This window comes from Dipteris shenzhenensis, chromosome 29 (assembly GCF_047967505.1).
Source record: "Dipteris shenzhenensis isolate YYH24624 ecotype China chromosome 29, Dip_SZ_1.0, whole genome shotgun sequence".
Taxonomy (NCBI): domain Eukaryota; kingdom Viridiplantae; phylum Streptophyta; class Polypodiopsida; order Gleicheniales; family Dipteridaceae; genus Dipteris; species Dipteris shenzhenensis.
In genome coordinates this window covers 20167664-20184217 of record NC_141624.1, presented here as the reverse complement: position 1 = coordinate 20184217, position 16554 = coordinate 20167664, and the positions used below count along the sequence as shown (strand labels likewise).

Here is a 16554-nt window from a genome sequence, read left to right as displayed (position 1 = left end):
GTTTTCCCCCCTAACCACAATTAGTTCACTAACTACGGTTAGTGAAGGATAAGGTTTTGTCACTTAGACAAAACCTTTCCCTTTTGTTGTACTTCTTCACTTCATCTATTGCAAACACTCGTTCAGCTCTCTTGCTCTCTCTCTCTCTCTTTCTCACATTTGGTATCAGAGCAGCAAGACCCTGCTCCTAGCTAAACAGCTCCCTGCTCTTTGCTCAACACCTGATGTACAGTCCGTACGACTTGCAAGTACCATCGCTGCTCTTCCGTATAGTTCATACCTTTTGCTTGTAGTTCGTCCGTACAGCCATACAGCAGCCCACGCTGCTGTCCGTACGCCCGTACTAGCGACGAAGCTCCAACCATACAGCCTATCGTACATCAGCCCGTGAACAGCCGTACAACGTCCGTACGCTGTACGGATTTCGAGTTTGCCGTACAACCACACGTGCAGTCCGTACCTACCATCCGTACAGTACCTGCACTGACTGGCCGTACACTCCTGCGTCAGCCAGCCGTACAGAGCTCCGTCAGTCAACCGTACGTCCGTACACCTCCAACCATACAGTCGTGTGTTAGTCAGTCGTACGTCCGTACACCTCCAGCAGCAGTAGCAGCCGTACATCCATTCAGCACCAGCTGTACTTCCGTACAACAGCAGCCCGTTCAATTATCTGCTGTACAATTATTTTGTTTTGGAGCAGATTTTCTTAGCAGACTAGTTCCAAGCAACTGTACATTTCAATTTGGGCAGCTGATTTGAGAAGGAAGTTGAGCATTTTGTAAAATTTGGGGCTTTTGTCAAACTGCCCCAAGTTGTGCTCAATTTCATTTTAAAATTTGGGGCATTTTGTATTCGTGGGCAGACATTTACAGTTGGTTGTTTGGCATACCTTTGGGATTCCGGTATGGTTGTATCAGATGCATCAGTTCCACATTCTCATGATGGCGGAGATGTTGCAGCCAACTTGGTTGAAGAGCACTATGAATTTCTGTCTTCCACTTCAGATTTTTCAGTGGGTAGTTCTGATATTACAGCCACTAAAGATCATGACCCATATGCTTTCTTCACTTGCAGTTACGATCCTTCAAAGGATGAATGCTCCTTTAGTGTTGATGAGACACTTCATACTTGGTATTTTGACAATGGTGCTTCAAAGCACATCACTTCCAAGAAGGGTCTGTTTGTAACTCTGCATTCTTCACCCACCAGAAGAAGGTAACTTGTGCGAATAATTCTTCTTATTCAGTGTGTGGAGTGGGAGACATTATTCTCACATCTACTGATGGCACAGATTTCAGAATTTCAGATGTACTCTATGTGCCAGGGATATGCCAGGGATAAAGAAGAATTTGCTTTCAGTGTCCTCACTCAATAGAGGAGGATTTCAGGTTGTTTTCGATGATGACAAGTGTGCAGTCAGAGACAAAGAAAATGACTATCCTTTGATGTTGTCCGGCACTTTGTATTGGGGTCTTTTTCAGCTTGATCTATATGAAAAAAGATCCCATCTTGCATTACCAATTAGCACTCCCACTGCTGCAATGCAGAATGCGGAGTTATGGCATGCCAGGTATGGGCACATGAACTATGGCAGCTTAATGACACTTCAGAGGCATGATATGGTTGATGCATTGCCTCCTTTGGAGTCTCCTCCTCCTCATGCATGTGAAGGCTGCATTCTTGGCAAAATGCACAGACTTCCCTTCAAAAAGGATGGTGCAGTGAAAGCTACACGAAAATTACAGCTTATTCACAGTGATGTCTGCGGTCCCATGAGGACATCTGCTTTTGGGGGTTATCTCTATTTTGTTACCTTCATAGATGACTTTACCAACTACACTTGGGTCTATGGTCTCAAGGCAAAATCAGAAGTGTTTATGCATTTCAAACACTTTGTGGCTATGGTTGAGAATGAGACAGGACCAAGGTGTAGACACTTCGAACAGATCGAGGGGGGGAGTATATGTCTCATGAATTTGATACATTTTTGAAAGAAAAAGGCATCATGCATTAGCTTACAGTGAGGCTTACACCTCAACAGAATGCCAAAGCTGAGCAGAAAAGTCGTACCGCCATGGAAATGGATAGATGCATGCTCACAAGTAAGAAGTTGCCTCACAGGTTTTGGTTGGAAGGCCTCATGTGTGCCAACTATATTTTAAATCGGGCTCCTACAAAGGCTTTGAAGACAATCACTCCCTATGAGGCATGGCATGGGAGAAAGCCTTCAGTGGACCATTTCAGAGTTTTTGGTTATGTTGCATATGCCCATGTGCCTGTGGAGTTCAAACACAAGTTGTCAAATAAGGCACTCAAATGCATTTTTGTGGAATATAGTTCACAAAGCGAAGGCTATCATCTCTACAATCCTACTACACGCAAGATTTTTGTTAGTAGAGATGTTATATTCTTTGAAAATTCTGCACATACACATGCTGAATTTCAAATTTCAACCTCTTCAGATGATGTGTTTGAGGGGATGCTTCCTATAGCATTTGGTTTCCCCGCTGAAACTCAGAATTTACAGCAACCTCCACCAGATCCACACATACAAATTCAGCCCCCAGCTGAATTAGTACAACCTCAGGGTGTGGATGAAGTTGTCAGGCAAGAAATTAAAGAGATACACACAGCCAAAACAGTCCCGCATTGGTTGCTTAAGACTCTCACGGAGAGTAAGCTTGAGGCTCCATTGCCTGGCACGACTCGTAGTGCAGTAAGGCACATGGGGGTGGCTCTTTCAGTTGAATCAGCTTATGCAGGTACTCTTCTTGATGAGGAGGAGCCTAAGACATTTGAAGAAGCAAAGGATAATGTGCATTGGATGAATGCCATGCACGATGAATTGCAGTCCATTCATAAAAATCAGACTTGGGATGTCGTGGATTCGCCACCAGGTAAGAATGCCATAGGTACACGTTGGGTTTTCAAAGTCAAAAGAAAGCCAGATGGGTCCATCGATCGGTACAAGGCAAGGCTGGTTGCAAAAGGATATGCTCAGAAAAAGGGCATAGATTATGAGGAGACTTTTGCTCCTACATCCAGAATGACCACCATCAGGTCAGTAATAGCAATGGCTGCAAATTTTGAATGAAATGTTCATCAGTTCGACATTAAAACAGCTTTCCTTAATGGAGACCTATTGGAAGAGGTTTATGTCAAACAACCTCCGGGCTTTGAAATTTCAAGAAATGCACATCAGGTATGCAAGCTGAATAAAGCTTTGTATGGGCTGAAACAAGCCCCACGTGCATGGTATGCCAAAATTGATGCCTTTCTTACCAGCAAGGGGCTGCACAATAGTCCAACTAAGAGCACCCTCTACATCAAGAAGGATGGGGGGGATATTTTGATCATCATTCTTTATGTAGATGACATGCTGCTCACCGGATCAAATGAGGAAGTAATTGCAGATTTCAAAGTCCAATTGAAAGCTACATTTGATATGTTAGACTTGGGCTTGTTACATTTCTTTTTGGGGATCCAGTTTATTCAAGAGAAACATGGCATTGTTATGTCTCAGTCCAAGTATGTTCAAAAACTCTTGGACAGATTCAACATGCATGATTGCAAGCCTATGTCCACTCCCATGGAGCCGGGGCTGAAGCTTACAATGCATGATTCAGGTGAATCAATTGACGTCACACTCTATAGCCAAGCTGTTGGATGCCTCATTTATCTCTCCAATACACGACCTGATATTCAGTTTTCAGTTTCTCAAGTGAGCAGGTATATGCACAGCCCAAAGATTATGCATTGGCAGGCTGTAAAACGCATCTTTCATTACTTACAAGGTACAAAGTCTTTTGGCTTGATGTGTCCCAGGGGGGGTGACTTGCAGATGCATGTTTACAGTGACTTAGATTGGGCTGGAGACTATGATACTAGGCAGTCCACAAGTGGGAATTGTTTCTTTCTAGGACATGCTTGCATTTCTTGGTTGAGCAAAAAACAATCTATAGTGGCTACCTCCTCATGTGAAGCTGAGTACAAGTCTCATGTGTATGCCCAACATACCAAAATCCACATTCGACCTCATTGAAGATTCGATGAGCAACTAGCAGCTTTCACAGCGACAGTTGAATGTGTTTGGCTGCGTCGTTTGTTTGCTGATCTTCATCTTTCATTGGAGAGTCTTTCTCCGATTCTCACTGATAGTCAGAGTGCTATAGCAGTGGCAAAGAATCTTGTGTTTCATGCTCGCACGAAGCACATTGAGGTTCACTATCACTATGTCAGAGAGAAGTTGCATGCAGGAGAGATCAGTATGATCTATGTGTCAACACATGACAATGTTGCAGACATCTTCACCAAAGCACTTCCACGTGAAAAGTTTGAGGCATTTCGCAGTGCCCTGAACTTATCTCCTTTTGAAGATTGATCATTTCCTTGTACATGACATTCACACTGCACGGGGGTGTTAGAATTATTATTATATTCTAGCAGTGGCCAATGTAATGTAATAAGTAGGTTAAAGGCACTTTTCCCTCATTTGAGGTTTTTCCCCCTAACCACAGTTAGTTCACTAACTACGGTTAGTGAAGGATAAGGTTTTGTCTAAGTCCCTTTTGTTGTACTTCTTCACTTCATCTATTGCGAACAGTCGTTCAGCTCTCTTGCTCTCTCACTCTCTCTTTCTCACAAGGACCAGCCTCTAGGACAAAGTGCATGAATTGGAGATTGGACTGCAGCAAATCAAAGAATGAAGAAGGGCCTGGATGGGACATGCAAGGCAATGGAAGAGCTCAAAGCAGAAAATGCCAACCTCAGGGAAGAGATTGCAGCTATGCAGGCCACGATGCAAGGGAAGCATGCTGAACTCAAGCAACAAATGAGCAAGGGAGAAGCAAAGATGTTGGAATGGAACGATGTGGTCAAGAAAGGCACATCAACCCCTAATAAACAGATCATATCTGATGCAATTGAAGAGGACAAACGGTAGATCAGAAAATCATTAAATGTACCTGTCAGAGGCTTACGGGTCATGGCGGACGCCAAAATTATGTTCACCAAGATGGGAGTTTACCTCGCTTGTGAGGCAACGTGGAGGGTTGGTAAATGGATGCAGCATCTGTTACTTCAACAAGAGTTGCAAAGGGCAGTGGTTGGGTGGATAGTAGACTTCCTCTTGACCCAGGAGCCTATGTTTTCAGCCGTAGATGTTCGACGTAGACAGCCCCTTCTTCCAGGGAGAGGCCCTGAGGTGTGGTCCCTCGCGGTTGGTAGGAGTGGGGGGGTTTTCATTTCGGTGTCCCAGTCCGTTGAAGCGGATGTGTATGATCAGGGCGAGCTCATCCCAGGCAGAGCAGTTTGGATGGGTTTGAGGGTTGCTCCAGAATTGGGGTTCTCAATGTGTGTGCCCCAACTTGCAGACAGCAGCAACCCACCTTCTGGAGGCGGTTGACGGAATCTCTCCCGGATGTGGACTCCTGGATTGTTGGAGGTGACTTCAACAATCTCGAGTTTGAGGAGGAGAAGCGCGGGGGTGCTTCTTATTCCAAGATGCCGGCTTCGGAAAGAAGCACCTACGAGCAGTTCATTTTCTCGATTTGCAGTCGAGACCCCTGGAGGGAGCTGAAGTTCTCTAGGTCTCCTGGTAGTCTCAGTTTCTGTCGCAGGATGGTCTATTTGATAGACTAGACAGATTCTATGTCGGAGATTGGGCCATGCATAGGGGTGGAGCCACTGGTATTTAGGCAGGGACTACCCTCTCGGACCACTCCCCTATCGTTCTTCACCTAGAGCAGCCCCGTCGTGGCCTACCGCAAAGAGGGGTCCGCATTCCAGATGCTTTGCTCCTGGAGGAGGAGGAGGAGGAGGTACAACAGAGCATTATAGCTATTTGGCAACAACCAGAGTCCCCCCTGCAGGGAGGTTGGGCCGTGTGGGCAATTGAGGCAGTTCAATGAAGCAGTCAGGGTCTTCGCACCCATGCTATGCACCGCCGTCATACTCTTCAGGAGAGAGAGGGCTTTGCGGTAGGACTTGGCCTCCATTGAGCGTCTTCGGGAGTAGGATTCAAAGTTGCAGTGGTTAGCAGACCGGTATGAGTGCACTCGCTTGGAGCTTCAAGATACTAAGGTGAGACGGGCTGAGTACTCTACCACTCCTCTAGATCTCGATGGGTACAGCAGGGTGACAGGATGACCAAGTAGTTCTTTCAGGCCAATGGTTGCAGAGATTGAGAGACTCTAGTGTGGGCAGATGCACTCGGATCCACAGGAGATCTTAGAGTTGACCTCCGATTTCTATCGGCGCTTGTTCCAGGCCGAGGAGTCCCCTTAGGTTTTGACAGCTCGAGATTCAGTTTGGGCGCACGTTTCGGAGGTTGTCTCTCAGGGTGTGAGCAATCAGTTAGATGCACCTTTTTCGAATACGGAGCTTTGGGAGGCCCTTCGGGCTCTTCCATCCCAGAAGTGTCCCGGGGAGGACGGGCCATCCCCGGCTTTCTTTAGGTGCTTCTGGGAGTGCATTCATACCCCCTCCGTTTGGCTTTTCAAGAGATCTTTGACTCAGGCTCTCTCCCTTCGACCCTGAATCGTGGCTGGATATATCTGATCCCGAAGAGGGGGGATCGCTCGGACATGAGACAGTGGAGACCGATCACTCTCCTTGATACTACGTACAAGATCTTGGCCAAGGTCTTGAGCTTGCGGCTTCGTCCTCACCTAGTGGACATCATGCATGACACGCAGATAGGTTTTGTCCAGGAGCGTAGCATCCTGGACAACATCTTTACTTTCTCGGAGGCACTGGATTGGGCCAGAGAGGAGTCTCAACCTCTCGCGATTCTGCTTTTGGATTTCAAGGCCTATGACAGAGTGAAGTGGTCTTTCTTCGAGGGCACCATGCAGAGGCTTGGCTTTTCGGATCGCTGGATCAGGGGTGTCTCAGCCCTCTATGCAGGTAGCTCGAGCTAGATACTTATTGGTGGTTACACGGGGGAGGCCTTTTCGCTTTCCTGCTCGGTTCGGCAGGGATGCCCCCTTGCCCCTTTCTTATTCCTCTTTGTGGTCGATGCCCTAGGGTATTTTTTGAGGTCTCAGTTGGCGGGACTCACGAGGATGAGACTCCCGCAGGAGGAGCTTTTCAACTCAGAGTTTGTAGATGACACAACCCTTTTTGTAGAGGGCTCAACTCAGAGCTTGGATGCAGTTAGGGAGGCCTTGGCAGTGTATTATCTAGCTTCAAGCTCCAGGATCAACTGGACCTAATCAGTCGGCTTTCTCTCAACGACAGAGGAGGTACAGGAGATCTAGGATTAGGGCTCAACACTGGGCTTCCGCTGGATTCCGAGGGTACAGACAGCAAGATACCTCATGCCCAGGGAGGGAGGATTAGGCATCATTGATCCGGAGATCCAGAGCAAAGCCCTGTTGGACAAGTTGGTAGTGAGGGGCCTCACTCCAGGTACAGAGCCCTAGAAGCTTCTTCTGCAGCGTGATCTCCTTCGGAACACCCCACGCACGGGTGGTTAGTGGCAGCAGTCACACAGATGGCTCTCTCCCTTGATGCGAAGCCTCTTTAGAGTTTGGCAACGATTGGCAAGGGGTCTTATCCGGGCTAGTCCTCAGTTTTCAAAGGATTTTGCACAACAGCCTTTGGTCTGGCACCTGAAGGGGTCCGAGATCAGGATAGTCGCATGCTGGGACAGAGGTTAGACATTAGTTGGGCACAGTGGGACAGCGGCCCAGCTCGATCTTTCAAGACGTGGACGAGACTCCCGGCTGATGCAGAGGTACGATTAGAGTTCCTCTCACATCTTTGTGGCACGGGAAACTTGGAAGTAGGTACTACACCAAAACATCAAAGGCAAAACATCATAGAAGAAAAGGCTGCCACAGCCCGGAAATAAAGCTGAAAATTGAAATGCATCACGATTCACAACCAATGAGGCTCAAGCCTCAAGCTACAGCCTCCATCCTCATCCTCATCCTCATTCTCTTGCTCATCCTCATCCTCATCATCATCTGCATCAGTGCCATCCTCCTCCTCCTCATCCTTCTCCTCCTTGAGACCATCCTTGAGGCCAACCACAGCCAAAGTTGGCCAATAGTGTACGGAGTACGGATTAGAATAGTGCTCAAAATGTGTTTTCCAAGGTTTTGGCCAGGCACAAAATCGATCCCCCCTCCCAAACAAAACAACCCCCCCCCCCCCCCCACACACACACACAAAACAAAAAAACCAAACCACACCCCAAACAACCACCCAAAAAAAAAAAAAAACGTACGGAAAGCCGTACGGACATCCATACGTACGGCCGTACGCAACGCGTACGGAAAAAACACCTATACGCATACGGATGCAACTATGGAGACGGTAGCCTGGACTCCGTCGAGAGAGGCATTGGGCAACGCAGCAGTTACCTCGAGAGGTGAGATCCAAGTTTTGGACACGCCTCTGGTCCACTCTCCGACCGCGGAAGATCTCCTACTTTTTCTCGATGATAGCGCATGGAAATCTTCCTGTCGGCCCTTGGTTGGAGCAAATGTGGGTGGATGGTAGCTGGATGGTAGCTGCCATAGATGCACAATCGGGGCTTTGGAGATAATCCCCCATTGCCTTTGGAGCTGCCCAGCAGCACAAAGGATATGTCAAGGAGCGCTTTGGATCGTGGCGAGGCTTCAGGGCACGCAGAGGGACTTCACGTGGGGCATGGCTGCTTGGTTGTCAGAGGGTGGCAATGCCTTTCCCATTCACTTGGTCTCTCCAGCATACAGGATTCAGGGCATGTGCATTCACAGCATTGAGTTTCATGAGGCGACCCCTCCCACTACTCATCGACCTCCTCCTTCGACGGAGGACAGCGTGTGGGAGACAGTAGCCAACATCACGGCATGGAACATCTGGGTTGCTCGCTGTAGCTGGGTTATGGGCCAGCACCATGTTCCACCATCCATCTGGCAGGACATCATCTTCACACTTCGCACCATTTGGGAGCGAGGCTCTCCAGGTTCTCGAGCTACCGTCGCATGGCGGAAACGTTTCAGCAAGGCTTGGCCTGTAGGTGTTTTCTAAGACATCACCCCAAGAGGCATCAAATGGTTGAGAGCAGTAAATGGGGATGTCTCATCATCACCTCGGATATCTCTGGCAAAGTGGGAGGTCTCAGGGGGGAAGTAGCAAACTGCGACAAACAGATCTCGCCTGTCCATGTGCCAAATCCGGATCCAAATAAACCTGAAATGTGCATCTCTCTACTCTACTGAAATGGTCCCAGAAGTGTGGATCTGAAAAGGACTGCAACTCCACCTAAACCTCGAACCCCCCCTGTACCCATCGTCTCATCTCTGTACGTAGACTCCCATGTATATCCACTGACTACTGGAAGAGGGCGCTCTGGACTCTTATGTGTCTATATAAAAGACTATGTCGTGACCTGTATAGGATTCCAAGAAGTTCCCTGGTTCTGACCATAAGGTACCATTACAATTCCAAATGGTGCAGCACAGGGTCTCGGATATCTGAGTCTCATAGACCCCGCTTCCCTATGTAGGGGAGGGGGCAGGTGCCCTAGGGGGGCCTGTAAGTAGTCGTCCCTCTCGTACCACTGCCCACTTCCCCTCCTTCGCGGCCTGATCCCGTTGCTGCAGCAAAGAGCACCTCTCCTCAACCTGTAGAGGTGTGAGGTCCTCATCCATAGAGATCGTTGGCTGATCTCAAAGGACTGACCTGCGTCGTAGAGCTGAAAGTCGTGCCTGAGTGTCATGGAACCGTATGATCAGGGGTTGCTCTCGGTTGAGTTGATGAAGGGAAGGGTGGTTGGTTGAGAGGTACCGGTGATAGGAAGGAGGCATAAGGGGCAGTCCCTAGCCCAGCTATTGGCGCTATCACCTCTGATGTCAACGCTACTATGGTCGTGGACAATGGTGCTGCTCCCCTTAATGCTGAAGTAGGTGACAAGAGTGATGTCACTGGTGATAGTGATGATGTAGAGACTGGTATGGAGGCCGAGATAGGGGCTGTTGTGGGGATCGATGGAGAAGTCAATGTAGAGTCCAGTGTGGGGGTCGATGTAGAAGTCGAGGCTGCTTGAGTAGAGGCCTTGGTGGCTTGCTTTTTTGTGGCAATGCTATCCACCTGGAGGCCACTCCGATTGCTGTGCTTGATCATGTCATCAAGAGTGAGTTGCATTTGTTGTTGTTGCTCTCTTTTGTCATTTCTTCCTTTGTGCTTTCTTTGCAGGTCCAAGAAAGCTGGGGGTCAAAGTGTAGGAGAAATTTGAGGCGCAATGGGAGGCAAGGTTAGGGGGTGTGTGAGAGGGGCTGAGTGTTGGCTAGGGGGGTGGGGCTGAGAGGAGGCGCAATGGAGGGGAGGGGGTTAGGCACAATGGCAAAGGCAAAAGAGGGGCAGCAACAGCTGGAAGAAAGCAGCAGCAGCAGCAAGAAGGGCAGGCCAGGCGTGGCCAAGCTAGGCAGAGTCAGCAAGGCGGGCAGCAGGACAGCAGAGGAGCATGGTGGGCACCGGAGCAGCAGAACAGCAAGGCGGGCTAGGAGCATGGCGGGCGGAGCAGCATGCCAGGTGGAGCAGCTGAGAGCCGGGCAGCGAGGGAGCAGGATAGGCAGAGCAGCTAGGAGCAGGGAAAGCGGAGCAAGGTAGGCAAAGCAGCAGGGTAGGCGGAGCAGAGCGAGGGAGCTAGGCGGCTAGGCAGGGGCTGGGCGGAGAGGGAGGAAGAAACTAGGCTGAAACGATAAATGGAAGATTTTATAGGAGACAGGAATATCTCAATGATAGCATCTCTTACTTCAAGAGACAGCTACTATGCAAACTGAGAACCAGCTCCCATGAGTTTGGAATAGATAAGGGCAGATGGGATAATATAGTAATGAGCAGCACACTCTTTCACGATGCCACGCTTGCCCATCAGGAAAAAATATAGGATGAAGATAAAAAGTCTCTAATGCATGAGCTTGCACAGCCTCTTTGGGCAGCCAGAAGAAATGGGATTATCTCAAAGAAATCTTGGAACACCATGGTAGCGTCTCAGACAGGCACATACGCTAGTGAGATTGCTCATGAGCACAAAGAACATAAAAATGCATGCTGTTGAGATGTGCATTTTGTTTAAGATCATTTTTCCATTGTCTCAAGTTCCATGTCAGTCATTGGAAAGCAAAGAAAGATAGCCGAAGTTCAGACCAGTGATTCTTAGTACCACAGAAAACAGGTTTTCCATATACTCTATGGGGACTAAGACTGACCTGGATGGATGGAAAATAGTCAGATCACCTTGTCTAAATTTGACAAGCATTTGTAATAATTTAATTAAAGTTTAACAAAAGAAATCATATCAAAAAGATAAACCACCTTTAAAACAACAAAGGTTCTTTCTCCCCCAACATATTGCATGTACTCTTCATTTGTATGTGGCTATTGAATTGAAGCCTAAACTGAAGGACTGAAGTAGACAAACCGTCACCTTGTCATTGTTTGACTGGACATTTGTGATAGTGTGCGAACGCAAATTTCCACAGAGCGACTCCAGATAGCTCCTCAACACAGCCAAAAAGCTTTCAGCTGCATGAGCCTGAAGATCAACACAGAGATAAATGGGTGGATGGGATAGCAGCTTCATACTTTCTTCCTGACATGATAGCAGGCACTTTAGCTGCTGAGATAATTCAGCAACAAAAAGTTTACTGATTACCTGGGTGTCATTGTAGACATGTACAGGATGCTTTCTAGCAAATTCTAACTCAGCAGCAAGCCTTGAATGATAAGGCTCCAAAGCTGAGATTAGCTCCCTCAGATGAGGCAACTGCGGAGTAGATGGCATTGACACCTGCATGCATTTTAAGCAGGGCAAGTTCACACACAACTGAGACTCACAATTAACACAAAGAACCCAAGAGACATCTGCAAACTGATGTGAGTATCCAGGTAAATTACTTCTTAGAAAAGAACAAAAAATATCAGCATCAAGACTTGATACACTTAAGATTAGAACCATTTGCACAATATATGTCAATTTGATTTCACAAACATACCCATTAACAAAAACCAACAGGAGGTAAAAAAGAGAGAGTGCCATATTTGCCCCGTAAACCATCGACCCTTTCCAAGGAAAGAACCTTCAAGGAAAACTTGAGAAAACGATACAGATCAGCAATCCATGGGATGCTTGACCAATCAAAAGGGCCAACTGGCGGCTATGCGACCTGTGACCCCAGCTCACTGCCTTTAGTGTCCTGGAAACAAGTTCCCAACAACCAGGGTGGGGACGCGGATTCCTTGATGCATGCAGGCCATGGGTTGCAGAGATGCTCCCAGTTTTCGGCAGTCTTCCTAGATCCATCCATGTGGTTAGCCCTACCCTTTCCTTTTAATGTGCCTATCCTTTTGGCCAGCTACTATTAAAGAAATATATGTGCTTGTGAATACCCGGTAAAACATGCTGTAAGCCGCTGCCCTGCTCCCAAGTGGCCCACAAAGTGTAGATGATATCATGCCATGAGGGTGGCCGCAGACCAAATCTGCTTGTCCCGCTCACTAAGCTGCAGTCCACCACTCACATATTCCAAGCTGTAATGCTGGCCATCGTCTCCCACACACCATCCTGCGGACAGAACTCAAATCTCCTGAGAGAGGAAGGGACTGAGCCCTAAATATCCAAGCAATTGACACTCAGACCATCTATCCTATAGGCTGGAGCAACCATCTCAATGGGAGAGGACTGTTGCTCCTCTATCAACAAAGCTGCCATGCCCTAGGTGAGCTTTCATCGAGTACGCATCCTGGCCACCATCCTAAGGAAGCCCTACCAAATCCTCGGAGCCCCATGAGAATATTGCAGTGATAGACCCCGTTTGCCCTCATCTGCTCCAATCATGATCTTACGGGCAAATCTCCATGAGCTACCAGGAGATATTCCTGGAGTGGATGCTAGTCCAAAGGCTGGCCAAAACCTAGTAAGGACCTCATGCAGCTCCTCCTACTAACCAAAGGCCCTCCCATAACCAGCACATGAGTGATCCTGCCCATATGGAAAGGTTTGGGGTCAATGGTATAACTCCGTTCCCGACTAGACAACTTCTCTAATCCTCTAGCATTCCACAGCGTCTTAAGACTCCATCGTCCAGCGTGTCTCTATCCCTAGCTCTAATTCCATCTAGAGTGACCCACTCAACCAATATTGAAAAAGATCGGGTAGGGGTCATCGTGGTCCTATTGAAGATGAAAGATTCTGTGAGGAACTCCTATCCTAGAGAACTGTCCAAACCAACGTAGATGGTCTTCGGGATCTGGGGTCCAATCAAGCCACGCTCCTCATGCCTCTGACATGACCTCCTCGATCTCTTGAATCCTGTTACTAGCCTCTCTCAAGTGGGCTAGCACACTCATCTTCTCCTCGAGTTCCTAGGGGGGTCCTCCCAAGGATCCCACCATACCATTGTCCCACCGTGCCCACTCAAAGCGCATGACCCTATTAGCCTCGGATGCCTGGGTGCCAGATCAAGGATCTATCATTCAAGCTCATCTTTGCCCTGGGGGCTGGCCCAAATGAGATTGATTAACAGCTGTTGTCACACTCTCATCAAGCTTTGCATCATTGATGATCCCTTCCCTGTGAGACAGGCCTCTGTGAAGATCAATCAGCGAGACTAATGCCATTGTTCTCCTAAGCGAGGCGTGATACGTAAAAGACCCTGCGTAGATCCTCCAAGGCTCAGAGCCTAGAACCAGACCCCTGAGACAAATTTTCCCTACTCTGCATGTCTAGATCAATGATATCTAGACCTTCCGTCGCCTGGGGTGATGAATCACTATCTTCTTGGTGACCATGGCCTAAATATCATGTGTGGTGTCTAAGCCTGCCCAAAGAAAATTGCTTACTAAAAGCCTCAGCTTCCCCTGCACCTCTTGTAAAAGTACCTACATGAGGAAATGTACCAGGCTATTACAAAAAGGACCCGGTTCACCACCATTGTGGTTTGGCGATGAGAACAACAAAGGTGGAGTTGCATTCAGAATGCAAGAGTTGTTTTCCAAAGAATAACCAAAAATGAGGCTTATATCCTCTACATAGGACACTAACCCTAGGGAAACAAAACCTCCTAACTGCATGGAAAAATGCCCCAAGGGTATATTCAGACCATGCCACCCTCATAATCTAATAAATTTCCCCTATAGTGACAATAGGGACATGTACAAAGAAATGGATCAATCACCAAAAGGAAATAAGCCTAAAGCTTTGTCGAATCCTTCAAACTTTTCTCTGCATGGTACCTTGATAAACAAATCAGCAACACTATCCTGCGTACAGTAGTAGGTCAATGTGATCTCCCCTCTGCATGAAGCCTCTATATCACATAATCATAGTGAATCTCAATCTGCATTGGTTTTGTATTAAAAAATGGATTTCTTGCCACATACTTTACACTCTGATTGTCACAATTGTGGTGAGTGTTTGCTGACATTCACAAAGATCTGCAAGTAACCTTCTCAGCCAACACAACATACTGTTGTTGTCCTTAGCCTCACAGGTAACGTGGCACCAATGTTGTCTCTTACTTTACTAAGATATGCATGACTTGCCAAGAAAAAGAAATTCCCACTAGTGGATTGGCTGGTATCATAATCACTGAAAGTACTAAATACAAGCCACCCCGCCCTCCTCTACCGATAAAACAATCCAAGATTCTATGTACCCTATAGGTCATGGAATATACATTGAACTCCTTGCCAAAGCTTTGTATAGGGAATGTGCATAAAAGTGGTAGTATGAGAGAAAGAGCAAATTCAATATCTGGTCCAATGTATTAGAATTAGATAAGACAGCCAACTACCTGGCTGTATGTTATCATAGGGCTCTCATACATCATAAATACTTCATTCTGGAGTTTCTTCAAATGAAGCTGGCTCATCCGCATCATAGAAAGTGTTCATATACCCCACATCTGCATGCTCTTGCATTTCTTGCACCAACCCACCATCTCCTATTAGGTAGAGGAGCTGCGAGATTACTCTCTTGCAAACTACGGATCAGCCAACTTCCAATTGTTCTAGCTTGTTCCATGGCTTCTCTCTCTATCTGTACTGCTTCCTCCAGTTCATGGCTTGCAATGGGTTGCTTCTAAGACTGATTTTCTACCCATCCATTAGGCGACAAGTGGCTGGTCTTCCTGGACCTCTGATTAGGTCAACTCCCTGCAAAAAAAGCATCTCGATTCTCTACTTGCATGGATCAAAGACACGGTATCCCACATAGACACTGCTGTACCCAACCAATATGTATTTGACAAACCTTGTCACCTAATTCGCCTCTCATCAATGAAGGCACACGAACACAAACAATGCTGCCAAAAGTCCTCAGATAGTCAAGCCTTATGCCGTCTATCATACCAGGCCTCAAATGGAGTGACTGCCTTCAAACCCTTTGTAGGGCACTTGTTCAGAATGTGTGCTGCACACATGATGGCCTCAAAGACAAAACTTGTGAGGCAAATGTTTGCCCTTTACCATGCATCTTGACAGCTCCATCAAGGTCCAGTTCTTCCTTTCAGCACACCATTCATATGAGGTGTGTACGGCATAGCACGATGATGTTATATCCCCTTTTATGATTTGAATGCACCTAACAAATATCCCCCCCCCTTTCTCTCTACAGAGAGATCACTTCTTACATATCACAGCGGAGGGTTTCATTGACCCACCAGTGTACACGCAGATTTACTTACCCCACTCACTGAGGATCTCTCTTGGGCAGTTCCGGGTCTCTTCACATAGACTTCGTATTGAGAGCGGCAAAGCAGAGCGACTACCCAAGGAGAGGCGCATATGCCCTTTGTGTGGCATGCAGGAGGTGGAGACAGAGGAGCACTTCATCTTCAGATGTCCTGTTTACTATGAGATCCGCGGACGTTTCTACTGCCTTCAGAGACAACTATGGGATTTTTGCCCGATTCATCTCCTACCCAGACCAGCGATGTTTGGCAAGTTTTCTTCATGAGGCACTCAGACACCGCGAGAGGATGCTTCGAGCATGAAGACAGGAGCAGACTTCTTCCTTGGCTGATCCCTCTCAAAGCTCTATCACAGTGTTTTTCCAGCCAGATCACATGGACACCCACGAGACGAGGCCTCGACATAACCGTGACCCAGAGCTGTGACCCAACAGCTCAGACAGAGGGTTGACACACAGATCACACTTGGGGACATCCCCTCCCTGTTTAGAGTCGGGTCCTGCCCAACGGGGGTGAGGGTCACAGTAGCCCTGGTTAGACGCAAAGCGATGACCAAGAGACATGTCCAAACCCGGCATGTCATAACAATATAGTCCTTTTGTCTATCCCTCACTGTGTGCATTTGTCATCCTCAAAACTTTACAGCATAACCTTGCTTTGCAAAAGAGAAAACTGATAAAAAGATTTTTCTTTATACCTAGCACAAATAAAACATCTGAAATGCACAAATCTGTACCACCAGCAGCAGTAAGATTTATTTCACCCATGCCTTTAGCCGGACAGGCAGAATTATCAGCACAAAGTGACCTTTTCACAAGACAGAGCAGCCCTCAAAGGCCCGAACAAATCCTTCCTGAAGGTGATG

At 47.4% G+C, this 16554-nt stretch overlaps 1 protein-coding gene across 1 annotated transcript in view; it reads right to left on the bottom strand.

Moving 5' to 3' along the window:
* Positions 1-16554, bottom strand: part of LOC147882555 (DENN (AEX-3) domain-containing protein) — a 129953-nt gene that overhangs the window by 7281 nt on the left and 106118 nt on the right. The window contains exons 15-16 of the mRNA XM_087400380.1: positions 11654-11788; positions 11426-11533 (exon numbers count right to left, since the gene is read on the bottom strand). Of these exons, the coding sequence (XP_087256506.1) occupies positions 11426-11533; positions 11654-11788 (243 nt within the window). The remainder of the gene's footprint in view (positions 1-11425; positions 11534-11653; positions 11789-16554) is intronic.